This window comes from Polypterus senegalus, chromosome 2, assembly GCF_016835505.1.
Source record: "Polypterus senegalus isolate Bchr_013 chromosome 2, ASM1683550v1, whole genome shotgun sequence".
NCBI classification, from domain to species: Eukaryota; Metazoa; Chordata; class Cladistia; order Polypteriformes; family Polypteridae; genus Polypterus; species Polypterus senegalus.
Window position 1 is genome coordinate 299,423,773 of NC_053155.1, and position 17,296 is coordinate 299,441,068.

Here is a 17,296-nt window from a genome sequence, read left to right on the forward strand (position 1 = left end):
CTTAGTGGATGATTTCTGTCAGTGATATATGTTAAAACAGAAGATTCTGTAGTAGGAGGTTGTATTACAATTAAAAATATAAATTTTCAATATAATGTGGCTGTCCTTATTTTTTCATCAATGTTTTACCACCTTAGCTGTCATAAACATGTGCATACCAGAAATAATTTCAAGATAAATGTATGTTTACATCATGAAAGTCATTTTACATATTTGGTACCTGCACAAGTGCGTTCTCACTTTTGTCAGAATTGGGTCATTGTATCTTCATTAAAAATGATTAGTTATGAAAAGTGTAACATTTTCAATTGTTCTCCCCAGCAGTAAATTATGAAGTATTTCAAATCACACTCTGTCATGTCATGTTTTATATTTTTAACTTTTTTGCTTGAGACAATGACTAAAACCCTAACTTTAAGAAAATTATTTGTTCATGTATCTATTTGAGCATTTTAAGTTAAGTGCACCTAGTCTTGTACTTGTGAGACACTTAGTGATTTAACTGTATAATTAAGTATATTGTATACTTTTAAGCAGTCATTACATGCAAGGGAAAAGCCCCAAAAAGAAACCGGAGCTGAAGATGGCTGCATTAGAGGCTTGGCAAAGCATCACCAGAGAAGATCCTCAGAACCTGGTGATGTCTATGAATTGCAGACTTCAAGCAGTCATTGCATGCAAAGGGATATGCGACAAAGAACTAAATACAGTATTACGGCTTTAATAGACCTGCCATTGCTGTGTCACAAACGTTATGGGCCCTAAAATAGAGGTGACCATGTATAAAAAGTGTTGTCATTTCTACATGCTGTGACAGAAATGTATGCAAATACCCTTAAATTAAAGTTAGTAGAATTGTTTGATTTGTAATTTTAAAATTGTGGGGCAGAGGTGTAAATCAAGGAAACACGGAGAACACTGTATCCTGCTAAATGTGAGAGTTCTACAAACCCATGATTGAATTTCTGAAGTCATGCTTACAAACATTTGTATTACATGCTGAAACAGAGAAGCTGCTTGAGCCTCCTTTTTCTTTCAGAATAAAGTTGTTTATTTGAAAAAAAGAAGTTACAGTACATCTACTACATTTCTAAAATGAATATGACATATTTTATGATAAGCTAAATTGAGACTTTGTTTATATTATGAAATATATAAGATACAGGCTGTAATAATTTGCTATTTTAGGAAAAACTTTAATCATTTAAGAAGGGAAAACAAAATTAAATGGGTAATCAAATGCCAGAAAAGAACACTAAATGCCTGTCAGTGTTTTTTTTCCTTTCAGCAGACCAATTTTTAACTTTTTGAAGCACTAAATGTGGCTGGCTGTGGGAAATGTACTTAACAAATCTTCACAGATACATGACGATTTGAAATAGTCTGCACAGTGTCAGTGCGTTTGAGAAAGTGTCAATTTTATTTTGGTTCCCACGAAATAGAATATATATATTTTTTTTAATGTTGAAAATAAATGCTTGGCAGACATTTACATTTGAAGATCTTTTATGTTGTCCTAGAATACAGCATGTTATGCATTTTGACCAATATACATACTGTATGTCTAATGGCAATCTGTTTAGCTTGATGCTTATGAAATAGCAAAATGTTTAAAGTATGCCATAAATTACACTAAGGCGATTTTCTCTGCCTTAAATTTGTCAATAGCTTTGCCTATCACTTTTAATGTTTTTCAAAGTTATACCCATAGCTTGTTAAGGTTACATATCAAAGTTGCCTGGAAAAATATACCCCTACAAATATAACAAATTGATCAATACCCATTATTTGGGGCTATGCACTATCAGCCCAAGCACCCAACACAGCCTTGTAGATCTAATATTTGGGGCTTAAATCCCATTGCATTTTTCTAACCACTTCATAACCCATGTTGGTTTTTCATTTCACACTTAAATTTGTAAAAGTGAGGTGAAACAATAAGAATATACTGCAAATTTTCTGAAAGATACACGATAAAAGAATGCATGCTGCGTACATTCAATAATTTAAAAACCTAGCAAATTACTTACTCAACATTTTAAAAAGATTTTACTCTGTGTGCTGCCAGTAATTATTGTTTAATTAACCCAGTAAATGCAAGGATCCCATATGATTTTGAGTGGGTACATCCCATATGATTTTGAGTGGGTACACATTGAATGATGAGTGACCTTGTATACTAAAGACGTTTGCTTGTTCATTTAATTGTAATTTTAAGTTTCTTCATTTACTTCAGAATATCCTTAGTTTTTCATAATCTTGTTATCTTTACTTGAAAATGTGTTTATTTATACATTGTTTTTAGTTTTGTACTTCTTCATCCCATGCTGATTACTTTTCATGTCTTTTAAGGTACACTTTGGATGAGTTTGGTACTGCAAGGAGATGTGCTGTAGTCAGAGGATTTATAGATGCCCTTACCAGAGGAGGACCCGGAGGCACCCCGCGCCCAATTGAAATACACTCTCATGACCCAATGAGGTATGGATTACAACTGAATAATTGTAAATCCATAATTAAGGTAGTATGGGATTGCATCCAACTGGATGTATCTAAAAAATAATGAAACTGCTTGTTTTTAATCATAAATGACTCAAAAATCACGTTATTCTTGCCTGTATTTTTTTGGTTCAGCTAATTTTCTTTTGATTCGTGTTAAGTTAACTGGTTTGTGTTTTAATAGTAACCACTAGCACAGTACACTTTAACTTCAGTTTAAAAAAAATCTAAATTAGGAGTACATAGTGTTATTTCTGGGTATGCAATTTTCAGTTTTCCTTTTAATCGATGCACTTGTGTCAATATGTCCCACGGTTGAGTCTTAAGTCTTTTTCTTGTAACCATTAATGAGTAAGGAAATGTCAATAATTTCTTTATCTCTTTTTTCATCCACTTAGAAAAGCATTAAGGTTTACAATTGCTTTTTGCCATGTAAATTACATTGTATACAGTATACTTTAAAATCCCTCCCATTGCTTCTTGTTTAATACCTGTCTAATTCATCAGGCGATTTAACATTTGCAAAAACCGTTTGATTTACACTCATATGAAGGTTTTGAAACTGCCTGCTAAATTTACCATCTACTAACCACAATTAAATGGATTATTATGGAGCAGATCAAATTTGAAAAGGGAATTGCTTTGCCAAGCTTATCTATAATAGCAAGTTCAATTTTATTCTAATAATATCTTAAGAAATAATCATATTTTGCATTCATACGTTAATTTTCTGTACTGGCTTATAATAATTTTAAGGTTGCAAGAGTCTGGAGCCTATCACAATTTCATCAGTGCAAGGCTGAAAACAACTCCATTTCATTAAAGGCCACCCTCACAGCAAGGCATTTACAAAATGGAAAGAACAAGGGAATTTGAAGGTGTCTTTGGGTCAGAGGATGTTATTAAACCTAAATTGTAATATTTGTGATTTCCTTATTGTGATCGGTCATCAGTAACTGACCAATTTATTAATTAAATATAAATTATCTGGATTTTTTTTTTTTTTTTAAAATAGATATGTTGGGGATATGTTGGCCTGGTTACATCAAGCAACAGCATCAGAAAAGGAGCACCTTGAGGCACTTCTAAAACAAGTTTCTATGCAGGGTAAATATTTTTTTAAATATATATTGGCAAAAACACTCATTTTTGTAAGTAATTGCATACTGAATCAAGAAAACATCAGTTAAAAAGGCAAAAAGGCTAAGTCAAATACACATAGAAATTGTGTTTTGTAATATGTGTTTTAAAATAATTTTACTAGCTTTGATATTAAACTTTTGCTATTAGCTATGTATAAATTCGTATTGGAACTAAAAGACCACTTGACACTGTTCCCTGCATGAGTAAGTGAAGAGCTCTTTTTTTATGGGATAATACTCTCAACTGGCTTTGTTTATTGGGTAGTCAATGTTTTCATAATTTAGTGTATGGTATTTTTGGAAAGAGGGAACCAACCTGCATTGGGCAGTTTCACCCACAGGTAAATAGGAAGCTTTTAATATTTCATTACATTTATATAGCGCTTTTCTCAGTACTCAAAGCGCTATCTACACAGGGAGGAACCGAGAAGCGAACCCTCAATCTTCCACAGTCTCCTTACTGCAAAGCAACAGCACTACCACTGTGCCACCTCTTTTGGCAAGAGACAGCTCTGAAAGAGACCATAGATCAAACCATACAGTATATATATATTTATTAAGTGAAAATAATATTAATCCAGTCTTGGTAAGCATGATACATTTTTGTTCTATGTATTGCCAGGCCATTTACCAGCATGTGCCCATCACTTGGAATACCGTACACTCATACTGGATTCATTTACAATTTCCACCTTGGGTTAAAAACATCAATGCATGTTAATCCTGTATTACAAAACTGGCCCAAAAAATGCATTGGTAATGGAAGGGCAGTCATTTACAAAGCAGAAATCAGCATTTGAAAGTAGAAAACCTTAATACTCAATTTTGAGCATTTTTCTGTGAAGAAGCAACTGAGCTCTAGGGAAAATGGAACACCTTACATCTTTGTTACAGGAGTGCACTGTGTTTCAGTTTTTTAAATTCTTAATAAATGAATCCTCTGTAAAGAAGTAGCACTCTAATATATGTAGATTCCATGTAAAAGAGACAATAGTAAAATAACTAAATACAAACAGTGTCCAAGAGAGGAAATATTTTTCCTACTTGATGAATCCTTAAGCTTTAGTTTCCAATGTAGTCTTTAATGGAATTAGCCTATAAGCTAAGACAATAGGAATGATTATAAACATTACTACTACTGAAACCCAGATTGGATAGATACAGTAGATGTTTTCTGTGCATTTACTGCCAGTAAATGCCCAACTTGTCTTTGAATATGTTGTGTCAGTGTATGAGATTAGAGTTAAAGTAGCCAAACCATTCAGTCCTTGAATGTGTCAGTAGTGGCAGGGGATCCTTTTCTTCCACTGTTTTCATTTTTTAATTGTGGCAGGTTGGGTCGATTGTGTTAAAGGGTTATGGGGTGGTGGATAGGTGCCAAGTAATGACTTATTATTTTATGTTTTGTTAAAAAGGCTCACGTTTTTCTTTAAAATTGTAATAATAATAATAATAATACATTTTATTTAATAGGTGCCTTTCTTAACACTCAAAGTCATCTTACAGTAAAATGAAACATTAATAAAATAAAAACAAAGAGAATCATAAAAATCAATAAGATACAAAGGTAGTAGCAAACATACAAAGATAACAAGCAGTAACAGTGTCACATTCACAGTTGGTATGCCAGTTTGAAAAGATAACTTTTGAGGGTAGTTTTAAAATTTGTTATTGAAGAGCTGAGAATATGAGAGGGAAGAGAATTCCTGAGTTGAGGAGCAATATGAGAGACGCTCGAGCTCCCATAGAACAGAGTTTGATGTGTGGTACAGAAAGTAGAGCTGCAGATGAGGATCTGAGTGAGCGAGAGGAGTGTAAGTCTGTAGGAGATCAGTGAGGTTGTGGAGAGCTTAAATGTTAAGAGCGGTATTTAGTATTGTATTCTGTAGTTAACAGGGAGCCAGTGAAGTTGAGAGAGAATAGGCGTAATATGCTCAGTGGATTTAGAACAGCAGGTTATTATCCTGGCAGCAGAATTTTGAGTAAGTTGTAAGCGATTGATATGTTTTTGTGGGATGCCAGATAGAATAGTATTATAGTAATCTATACGTGAGGTGACTACGGCATTAACCAATACTTCAGTACTGTCTTGCACAAGAACAGGACAATGTCTGGAAATGTTTCGGAGATGGAAGAAGGCAGTCCGAGAAACATTACTTATATATAAAGAAAAAGAGAAAGTACTGTCAAGAATGATGCCCAGGCCCTTAACCTGGGAAGAAATGTTTGTGTTAATATTGTTAATTAAAACAGAAGATAGAATGGCTCTTGTAGTTCAATAAAAATTTGATCCAAAAAAAACATTTCTCTGTATTTAGCAGTGTTACAGACTGTTCCTGTTCATATGGTAAAATCTTGGTTTATTTAATTATTTTTTGAATGACCAAGCATGACAACTTATTACACCAGCTAGCCGTAGTATAGTCTTGTTATGAACACATCACAAGGGCAGAATATTGTAGATTTCTGTGAGAAAGAGTTTGGCACAGTTGGAAATAAATAGAATTTGCTTTTTTTCTGATAGCAACTTTCAAGCGTTTATTCCTAAAGTTATTTGAAATTACAACTGTAGAAAACTACAACTTCAGTGTCTTGGTTTATATTTCTAAAAATAATAATTATTTAAGAATTGCTTATGGAAGAAATCAAACTCATTTGTCTTTTTTAAACACACTGTAAAAAAAAAAAAGCTGGGGTCGCTAGGATTTCACTGTAAAAAAGAAGGTAACAATGTTTTTTGGTCTACGGTACACTTTAAAAAATAATGTTAAATTTACGGTAAAAAACTGGCAGCTGGGGTCGCCAGGATTTAACCGTAAAAAAGAAGGTAACAATATTTTTTGGTCTACGGTACACTTTAAAGAATAATGTTAAATGTACAGTAAAATACTGGCAGCTGGGTTGCCAAAATTTTGCTGTAATAAATAAGGTGACAATATTTTTAGGTTTACAGTATAATTTTGTAGTAAAAGCTATTTGGTCTTTGCAACAAACTCCAACAGAAGGGAATGTTTAACCATAACCAAAAATTCATGTTGTGTAAAAAAATATGACAATCAATAAACAATATGTACTGACAGAGTCAAACCCCAGTACATAGTTTGCATCAGTTAGTTAACAACAACCAATAGCAAGCATGTGCCATTTAATTATACACATTGAAAACAATTCAATGTTTAAGGAAGTTACGCCACTTGCCTGGTAGGAAAGTAAAGTTTTCTCTTTTGTGGTGTATGGTGTCCTACTTATCAAATACAACCCACCATAAATCAGCTTCCATAACCTCAAAAAGCCTTCAGCACGTGGGGAAAAATAAGTCTGCTAACTTAGGTGAAGATTTTTTCCCTATTATTCAAAGGTATGCGGTTCACCAGGAACAATATTGTAAAAAGGGGCATGTCTTTATGCAAATATCGTAGCCGGTTTTACTTTAACAGTGATTTACCGTTTTACATTTTACGGTTGTTTACCTTCGTTATTTAACAGTTTTACACTGTAAAATTAACAGATTTTTTTCAGTATAACTGTAATGCATCAATAAACGGTATTTAGCATATTTTGAAGGTAGAAAAATATTGATTTTACAGAACTTGGCTGTAAAAAATAATGAAATGTATTGTTTAAGATATAAAGGTAATTTTCAGTAGAACATAAGGTAACTTTCCTTTTTTTCAGAAAAGGTCTTTTACCTTCACCATTTACAGCATTTGTACCGTTAAATTTACTGACATTTTTTTACAGTGTATGTTACTTTTTGACTATCTGCAATAACTTCTTACATATAATCATTGGCACTCATTTTTCCACTTAATCCGTTACTGATGTGTAAATGTTATTGAAAAAATGTTCCTTAGGAATACATTAAAATCATTTGTGAACTTCATTGTTTTGTATTGTAATTTTTAAATCTTAACTTTTTTAGATAGTTTAATAGCTTTCTTAGACATATATTATTCTGTCTTGTTAGTTTATTTGTTGCCATGTGTTTGTGGATTTGAACCTTGCATTGATGTAAAGGGCTGACCCAGAACCAGTTGGCACAATTACTAAACAATTTAGTTTGAGAAAACTATTTGTAAATTACTTTGCAGACCTAAACTCGGGTGTTCCTGCTCCTTTATAGATTATATACTTTCCTTGTATGATATATACAGTATATATAAATTAATATGTGTATATTTTTACTTTTTATTTTGTAATGTCAAAGGAGTAGAAGAAAATATCCAGGAAGTTGTTGGACACATAACTGAAGGAGTGTGCAGACCACTTAAGGTGAGTAGGCTGACTTAAGAATAAATAAAGTTGAGGTATAAAGGTGTTACGTATTAAAATAAGTATTAAAATACTTGCTGCACTTCTACTATCACGACCAAGAAATTAATTAATTTTATTATAACATTAGATATATTTAATTCCTGGTTTTGATATATTTTCTATTCTAACTGAAAAACTAATATCAGATTAGCAGATTTCATGTGGCAGTGTTACTAAATATAAAGGTTTTGATAAACAAAAACAAATATAGAAAACAAAAATCTATTGAAAGTAACAGTTAACTCACATTTTGCTGAAAGAGTTGTGAATGAAAGTCAAAACAAAAGAACATCCAGCTAAAGTTAGCAAATTTATACAGAACAAGTTCTCTATATTAAATATATAATTTTATTCATTAAACCGTGTACATGGAATATACAGTGTAAAACGTTTATTAATATTCTCACCCAAGCTTTCAAAGAGCAGTGGTTTGAATTTATAAAGTAAATATGATTTTTGTATTTTTTTTTAATTTATTTGTTTTTGCTTTATTATACCTTTAGATTATAGCATTCTATTATTGTGTATTTTTTAAGGACAAAAAAAGTCAGTTTACAATTTGTGCCTAATGTTCTGTTGCCCTTTGCAATGTGTCTTATAATGTTTGTATTAGTTGAAGATTTTTAAAAACTTTTAAAGATTTTAATAGTCATGTTTTTAAATTCATATACAGTGGTTTGAAAAAGTATTCAATCCCCTTGAAAGTCATCAGAATTTTCTGCATAGCAAAAGATGTGTACATATACAGTATATTTATCCATTTAATATTTAAATGTGAATTCTTAAGCTGTAACAATACATTTCCAAAGTCAAAATAAATCATTTCCTTTAGAAATTTTACTGAAGACGAAAAACTCAGACGTTAGTTTTTAAAAAAAATATTCAAGCCCTACACATTAATACAAACCGGATTCCAAAAAAGTTGGGACACTATACAAATTGTAAATAAAAACTGAATGCAATGATGTGCAGGTGCCAACTTCTAATATTTTATTCAGAATAGAACATAAATCACGGAACAAAGGTTTAAACTGAGAAAATGTATCATTTTAAGGGAAAAATATGTTGATTCGGAATTTCATGGTGTCAACAAATCCCAAAAAAGTTGGGACAAGGCCATTTTCACCACTGTGTGGCATCTCCCCTTCTTCTTACAACACTCAACAGACGTCTGGGGACCGAGGAGACCAGTTTCTCAAGTTTAGAAATAGGAATGCTCTCCCATTCTTGTCTAATACAGGCCTCTAACTGTTCAATCGTCTTGGGCCTTCTTTGTCGCACCTTCCTCTTTATGATGCGCCAAATGTTCTCTATAGGTGAAAGATCTGGACTGCAGACTGGCCAATTCAGTACCCGTATCCGGATTAACAACTTGGGTTGTCCTTGTCCTCTTTGGTCCGGATGACATGGCGTCCCAGATTTCCAATAAGAACTTCGAATCGTGACTCGTCTGACCACAGAACAGTCTTCCATTTTGCCACACTCCATTTTAAATTATCCCTGGCCCAGTGACAACGCCTGAGCTTGTGGATCTTGCTTAGAAATGGCTTCTTCTTTGCACTGTAGAGTTTCAGCTGGCAATGGCGGATGGCACGGTGGATTGTGTTCACTGACAATGGTTTCTGGAAGTATTCCTGAGCCCATTCTGTGATTTCCTTTACAGTAGCATTCCTGTTTGTGGTGCAGTGTCGTTTAAGGGCCCGGAGATCACGGGCATCCAGTATGGTTTTACGGCCTTGACCCTTACGCACAGAGATTGTTCCAGATTCTCTGAATCTTCGGATGATGTTATGCACAGTTGATGATGATAGATGCAAAGTCTTTGCAATTTTTCGCTGGGTAACACCTTTCTGATATTGCTCCACTATCTTTCTGCGCAACATTGTGGGAATTGGTGATCCTTTACCCATCTTGGCCTCTGAGAGACACTGCCACTCTCACTCTCTTTTATACCCAATCATGTTGCCAATTGACCTAATTAGTGTTAATTGGTCTTCCAGCTCTTCGTTATGCTCAAATTTACTCTTTCCAGCCTCTTATTACTACTTGTCCCAACTTTTTTGGGATTTGTTGACACCGTGAAATTTTGAATCAACATATTTTTCCTTTAAAATGATACATTTACTCGGATTAAACGTTTGATCTGTCATCTACGTTCTATTACAAATAAAATATTGACATTTGCCATCTCCACATCATTGCATTCAGTTTTTATTCACAATTTATTTAGTGTCTCAACTTTTTTGGAATCCGGTTTGTACTTTGTCGAGAGCCTTTCTGTTATAATAAGAGCTTTAATTCTTTTATGTATGTAAGTATGTACCTGTTTTGCACATTTTACATTAACTAAATGGTCAAGTTGGGAAAAATGCTTTTATTTTATTTTCCTTGATGTGTGATACTTTTTTTAAAATTCATGATTTTATAGGTCCGCATTGAGCAAGTCATTGTAGCTGAACCAGGAGCAGTATTGTTATATAAACTGTCAAACTTGTTGAAATTTTATCATCATACTATCAGGTAAGAATTGCTTGTGGATGATGGCCTTCGGCGTGTATATTTACAATCATTTTTTTCCTCCAAGAATTGTGATTGTTAGGCAAAATCTGTGTTACTTTTATACTAGGTTGCCTTCTATGAGTTTTATGTGCTTTAATGCTCCTGAGTCTCTAAAAAAAGGGATAAGCAGATAAAAAATTGGATATTTTTTGAACTGTCAGTATTTTAATGGATTTAAATGTGTTTGAAAGGAATGTAATAGGATGTATGAATACCAATGCTGAACCCAAGACTAGTGATAATTATGTTGACACTAGCAAAAACATTTGGTTGTTTGTTTAATATAAAAGACATGGTTTTCTTTTAAAAAGGATTCCAGATGGCAGATTTTATGATTCTTTATTTCCACATGCTTTAATAACTGTTGCTGATTTATGTTTATAGTGGAATTGTTGGAACTATCTCAGCAGCTTTGCTAACAACAATCGAAGAAATGCACCTTTTGAGTAAGAAGATGTTCTTCAATAGTTTGAGCCTTCATGCCAGTAAACTAATGGATAAGGTAATCATATTCTAGTCTGAACTGAGTAGTGATTTGTTTATCCTTTATGGTATTAAATATAACATAACTTACAAAGAAAATGATCTAGTAGTAGTAGTACTAATAGTGATTAAATTTAGTTCTGCCAAGTGAGCACTTCAGCTCAGCAAAAACTGATATACTTGATAAATATTATTGTGTCTCTCGATGCAATATCTCATAAGAGTGTAGTGTTGATCGTAGTGAATATCTTGTCTAAGATATTAGAGAGAGTATGATGAGATATGATTTGTTTCAAGATGTAGAAATCCTTCCTATGATACTTTGGGGTTAATATGTTATTGAAGCTGTATTGAAATACACCCCAACAACAACATCTTCCATTTTAAAAGGGTCTATTTTTGAACCAATGGATTGTCAATTGATATTGTGTTTAAAGTATTGGTAGATTGGCAACATTTGCTGTTCTGTGTTGTTCACTATGTCAGAGAATTAAAAAAATTCAGTAAAAATAAAAGAAATATCAAGTAACGTAATAAGTGGCAGCTTACCTTATGTTCTGAACTCTCTTTGACTGCTCTTACATCACACTCCCTTTGTACTTATACAAATTTTATATTTGGATCAAGATTTTAGTGGACTGTTTTAAACCTACTATGTTTGAACATTTTGGAATGCATTTGTATATTAAATATAGTTCCTATATATTTATATTTCTTATATGATCATATAACTTTAATTTTTCATATAAAATATATTTGAATATGAATTCTAAAAAATTTGGGAGCTTACTTTTTTGTTTCTGTTACTCACTGTTTCACATGACAGAACCTATAACTTAATATGTAAGGTATACATTGCTTGCAAGTTCACATTTACCATTACTTTTATGCAATAGATTATATATCAAAGTTTTTTGCATTCTTTATGCAATAGAACTTAATCGAAAATAAGCAAAAATGTTTACTAATATATGTTCCATGTTAATTAACCTTCAGAAATAAACATTTTGCAATACCCTCCTTCTTTCAAGTGACTGTATATATAAACTTTTTTTTCCCTACTGAGTTTTGTTACAGCCTGGGCCAAATTTACTCTTTGTTTGGGAGCAAACAGCAATTTAGAACAGCCTGTTTCAGACTGGCACTTGTGAAATAGGACATTTTCTTCACTTTTCATGCAGTACAGGTTATTTTTATGCAGTCCTCTTAACCAAATACAGGCTCAGAATGTTTACACGGTCTTACAAATTCTAAACAGTAACAGACTTAACTGGTAGTCAAGTCTTTATTACCAAGGAAGGCAATGTAATCATAGTTCTTGAGAATTTTAAACTGAAATTATATTACTTCATACATTAAAATGAATATGAATAACATAGGATTCCATCTGAGCTATCTTCGTAAATGTTTGGATTTAAATATGACTTAAGTTGGAAGTAGAAACTGCATTCATGTTTCCAAGTACAAATTTGGACCAAAATATCCCTGAACACGATCTGTCTTTTATCTGAGAACAAATTGTTCAGTGATTGATCAATACCACTAACAAGGCCAGGAGCAGTCTTTTCATTGAGAAGAAGAAAGCATCTCCATGTGTGGAGCTGATAAAATTAGAGCAATTTAAAACATTTCACATCACTTTGGTGTAACTAAAAATAATCTTAACACAAATATAAGATTGCTGTTGTTATTTCCGTGCTACCAGAATATTTTAAAGTTACTAATTCGGGCACAATGCTCAAAACCCAAGCGTAAATTAAGATAAATGAACTTTTTTAGCAACATGAAATAAATATGGTTTTGTTAGAGGCTGGTGGAGAAAAATGGAATGATGTTTTTGATTTGCTTTTAAACTACTTTTGTACTCCTGATCTTCCCTTCTGGTCATTTTTCATATCTTATGCTTTGCAAACACAGTAGATTATCTTTTTATAGGAAAGATATTTTATGATTTATCTTAAAATGTATTATTTGTTCCTGGTTCCCCAAATTAGTTGAGTGCAATGAAAATAAAAAATATTTAGAATTTATAAAAAATTACTTGTGTTCATGTATACTGTAGTTTCTTTTATCAGCTTAGCACCTTATTCATTGTTAAAAGTATTATACAGTCATGTGAAAACATTAGGACACCCTTTGAAAGCATGTGGTTTTTTGTAACATTTTTAATAAATGGTTATTTCATCTCCGTTTCAACAATACAGAGAGATTAAAGTAATCCAACTAAACAAAGAAAACTGAAGAAAAGTCTTTTCAAGATCTTCTGTAAATGTCATTCTACAAAAATGCCTATTCTAACTGAGGAAAAAGATAGGACACCCTTGCCCCTAATAGCGAGTGTTACCTCCTTTGGCTGAAATAACTGCAGTGAGACGGTTCTTGTAGCCATCTACCAGTCTTCGACATCGGTCTGAGGAAATTTTACCCCACTCCTCAATGCAGAACTTTTTCAGCTGTGAGATGTTTGAGGGTTTCTTGCACGTACAGCCCTTTTCAAGTCACCCACAGCATCTCAATGGGATTCAAATCTGGACTTTGACTTGGCCATTCCAGGACTCTCCATTTCTTCTTTTCAGCCAATCTTTGGTTGATTTACTAGTATGTTTTGGGTCATTGTCATGTTGCATGGTCCAGTTCCGCTTCAGCTTTAATTTTCTAACTGATGGTCTCACATGTTCTTCAAGCACCTTCTGATACACAGTAGAATTCATCGTGGATTCTATGATGGTGAGCTGACCAGGTCCTGCTGCAGCAAAGCAGCCCCAAACCATGACACTTCCACCTCCATGCTTCACAGTTGGTATGAGGTTCTTTTCTTGGAATGCTGTGTTTGGTTTACGCCAAACATGTCCTCTGCTGTTGTGTCCAAATAATTCAATTTTGGACTCATCTGTCCAAAGAACATTATTCCAGAAGTCCTGGTCTTTGTCAACTTTATCTCTGGCAAATGTCAGTCTGGCCTCGATGTTTCTCTTGGAAAGCAAAGGTTTCCTCCTTGCACACCTCCCATGCAAGTTAAACTTGTACAGTCTCTTTCTGATTGTAGAGGCATGTACTTCTACATCAACAGTAGCCAGAGCCTGCTGTAGTTCTCGAGATGACACTTTAGGGTTTTGGAGACCTCTTTTAGCATCTTGCGGTCTGCTCTTGGGGTGAACTTGCTGGGGCGACCAGTCCTGGGCATGTTGGCAGTTGTTTTGAAAGCCCTCCACTTGTAGACTATCTTCCGGACAGTGGAATGGCTGATTTCAAAATCTTTTGAGATCTTTTTAAATCCCTTCCCAGACTCATAGGCTGCTACAATCTTTTTTCTGAAGTCCTCTGACAGCTCTTTTGTTCTCACCATGGTGCTCACTCTCACTTCAACAGTCAGGAGCACACCAAACTAAATGTCTGAGGTTTAAATAGGGCAAGCCTCATTCAACATGCAGAGTAACGATCTACTAATTATGTGCACCTGGTGTGATATACCTGTGTGAGATCTGAGCCAATTTAAGAGGGAATACATGTGAGGGTGTCCTATCTTTTCCTCAGTTAGAATAGGCATTTTTGTAGAATGACATTTACAGAAGATCTTGAAAAGACTTTTCTTCAGTTTTCTTTGTTTAGTTGGATTACTTTAATCTCTGTATTGTTGAAACGGAGATGAAATAACCATTTATTAAAAATGTTACAAAAAACCACATGCTTTCAAAGGGTGTCCTAATGTTTTCACATGACTGTATATTTGAAATACAGCATAAAGCAGTATGAAACATAAAAGCAAAGAAACGAATGCTGAAATCAATAAGGTCATGACTATATGCTTAGTAAACAATACATAAATATTCATACATAGCTACTTTTTTGACCCAAAAGGAACCTACAGTGTTGTTACTGTAACCGACACATAAACTACCTAGAATATACTAAAGATGAACCAGCAACTTATATATAAATATGTCTTTATTCTGATTAAATATAACATTGTACTTTCAACGTGTTTAATTCAGTTTAGTGCTGGGGGTTGGCAAGAGCCTGTCCTGGCAGAATCAGACATAAGGCAGGAAGAAATCCTTATAGTGGCACCAGTCCTTCGCAGGGCCCACTCATGTACACTAAGTTTTTACTGAAAATCAGTACACATTTGGAGATGTAGGAGGAAAACACAAACAGTCATCAAGTACTACTTGTCAGCTTTATACAGATAACAATTAAAAATGATATTCAAGTCCAGGATGTTGAATCTTTGAGGCAGCAGTGGCAACTCACTACTCCACCATGTGGTGCCTCTATCTAAACTTAACATATTAAAGTTGAAGAAAAAAACACAGCCTAGTCCGAGGTAATTTTCAGTGCTTGAATTCAACACAGTACTTTGGAAATCCTGGAAAAGTATGAAGATGAAACAATTACTATACCTATTCAATAAGTAGTATTCCTTTCTGTAAAACAAATGAGAAAATGTTACTTTTCTTTAAGATGAATAACGTTTTGTTTTATAGTCAGCTTCACATACCCAGTAAATTCAGAAAGTTTTCAGACCCTTTCACTCTATGCAAACTTTTGTGTGCAGATTTAATTTGAAATAGATATATTTGCCATTTTTGATCATATGACAAAGTGAAAACATGCTATTCAAAAAGATTTGCAAAATTATTAAAAATAAAAGCCTGAATTATATAATTTATATATGTACTCGGAACCTTTGATGTGGCACTTCTAAATTGGTTTTAAATACATCCTGTTTGCTTTAATTATCCTTGAGACATGTTTAGAACTTGACTGGAGTCAACGTATGGCAAACTGAACTGAATTGGACATTTTTTAGAAAGGCCAAAACGTGTATTTAAGGTCATGAAAAACCATGTCATGAAGTCCAAGGAACTCTGGTAGACATCAGAGCGAGGGTATAAAGTATAAAGCCATTTCTAAAGAGTGCAGCCAGGAACACAGTGGACTCAACAGTTGTGAAATGAAAGAAGTTTGGAACCACTAGGATTGTTCTTAGACTTGTCTGTCCGGTCAAACTGAGTGACCGAGCAAGGGCCTTGGTCAGAAGGTGACCAAGAACCCAATGGCCTCTCTAACAGAGCTACAGAGTTCCTCTACTGAGATGGGGGAACCTGTTGGGAAAATGACCAATTGAGCAGCACTCCATCAATGACAGAGTGGCTAACTTCCACTTGGAGTTTGCCAAACAACATTTTGTAGATGCTGAGAGCTTGAAGATGATTTTCAGGTCTGATTAGAAAAAAAAAAAATCAACTTCTTGGGAAGAACTCCAAGTACTATGTCTGGTGAAGACAATGCAATGCTCATCACCCGCCTAATACCACCCCTGCTGTGAAGCATAGCGGTGGCAGCATCATGCATGATGGTGCTTCTCATCGGGAGAAATGCTGAGACTGGTGAGAATTGAGGAAAGAATGAATGCCGCAAAATACAGAGAGGTCCTTAAAGAAAACCTACTCCATTGTGCGTGCCACCTCATACCGTCTTAACGGTTCACTGTCAGCATCACCTTATGCATACAGTCAAAACAACACTGGTGTAGCTTCAGAAAAATCTTTGAGTGGCCCAGGTAAAGCCCTGACTTAAACCCCACAGACCATCTAGAGACCTGTACAAAGCAGTGTACAGATGCTTTCCATCCAGCCTAACAAAGATTGAGAGGATCTGCCAAATTCAGGCGTGCAGAATTTGTAGACACTTTCCCAGAAAGACTTAAATTGCTGCCAAAAGGGCTTCTGCAAATTACTGGATTAATAGAAAGGAGTACTTACATGAATAAGAGATTTGAGTTTTTGATTTTTAATACATTTGCTGAACTTTCTGAAAACATTTTCTCTTTGTAATTAGTAATCACTGAATGTAGATTGTTGTCCAAAAATACACATTCATTTAAACTTAAATCTACAACACAGCAAAGGGTGTACATAGTAAAGAGGTCTGAATACTTTCTTTCCCATGTATTGCTGCAGTGCACAGAATTAACAAAATAGTCAAATTCTGAACCAATTTCATGAATTAAATCAACACAGACATTTATACAGTAAGCTTCTTTGCCATTTAATTTCTCATGCTAATTCTTGTTTTTTCATGCCAGTTCCTATTTTTGATGCCTGCAATTATATTTTGGCTGGTCACAATTCTAATTAGAGATATCTGTAATTACATTTTGGTTACTTAAGCGAAGGAGTTTTCTCATTGTCTTACGTGCAACTTTCAATTAGAGATATCTGTAATTACATTTTTACAGAGTAATATTTATTGGTCTGTGGCCCAAATGACTGCTGAATTAAAAGTTTGCATTTCAC

General features: G+C 33.9%; 1 protein-coding gene across 2 annotated transcripts in view; it reads left to right on the plus strand.

The window, feature by feature from the left end:
- The window catches only part of cog6 (component of oligomeric golgi complex 6), a 216,735-nt gene that overhangs the window by 147,414 nt on the left and 52,025 nt on the right, over positions 1 to 17,296 (plus strand). For both annotated transcript variants that reach the window (XM_039745832.1, XM_039745833.1), the window contains exons 9-13: positions 2,353 to 2,481; positions 3,515 to 3,606; positions 7,849 to 7,913; positions 10,384 to 10,475; positions 10,899 to 11,016. In XM_039745832.1, coding sequence (XP_039601766.1) covers positions 2,353 to 2,481; positions 3,515 to 3,606; positions 7,849 to 7,913; positions 10,384 to 10,475; positions 10,899 to 11,016 — 496 coding nt within the window. The remainder of the gene's footprint in view (positions 1 to 2,352; positions 2,482 to 3,514; positions 3,607 to 7,848; positions 7,914 to 10,383; positions 10,476 to 10,898; positions 11,017 to 17,296) is intronic.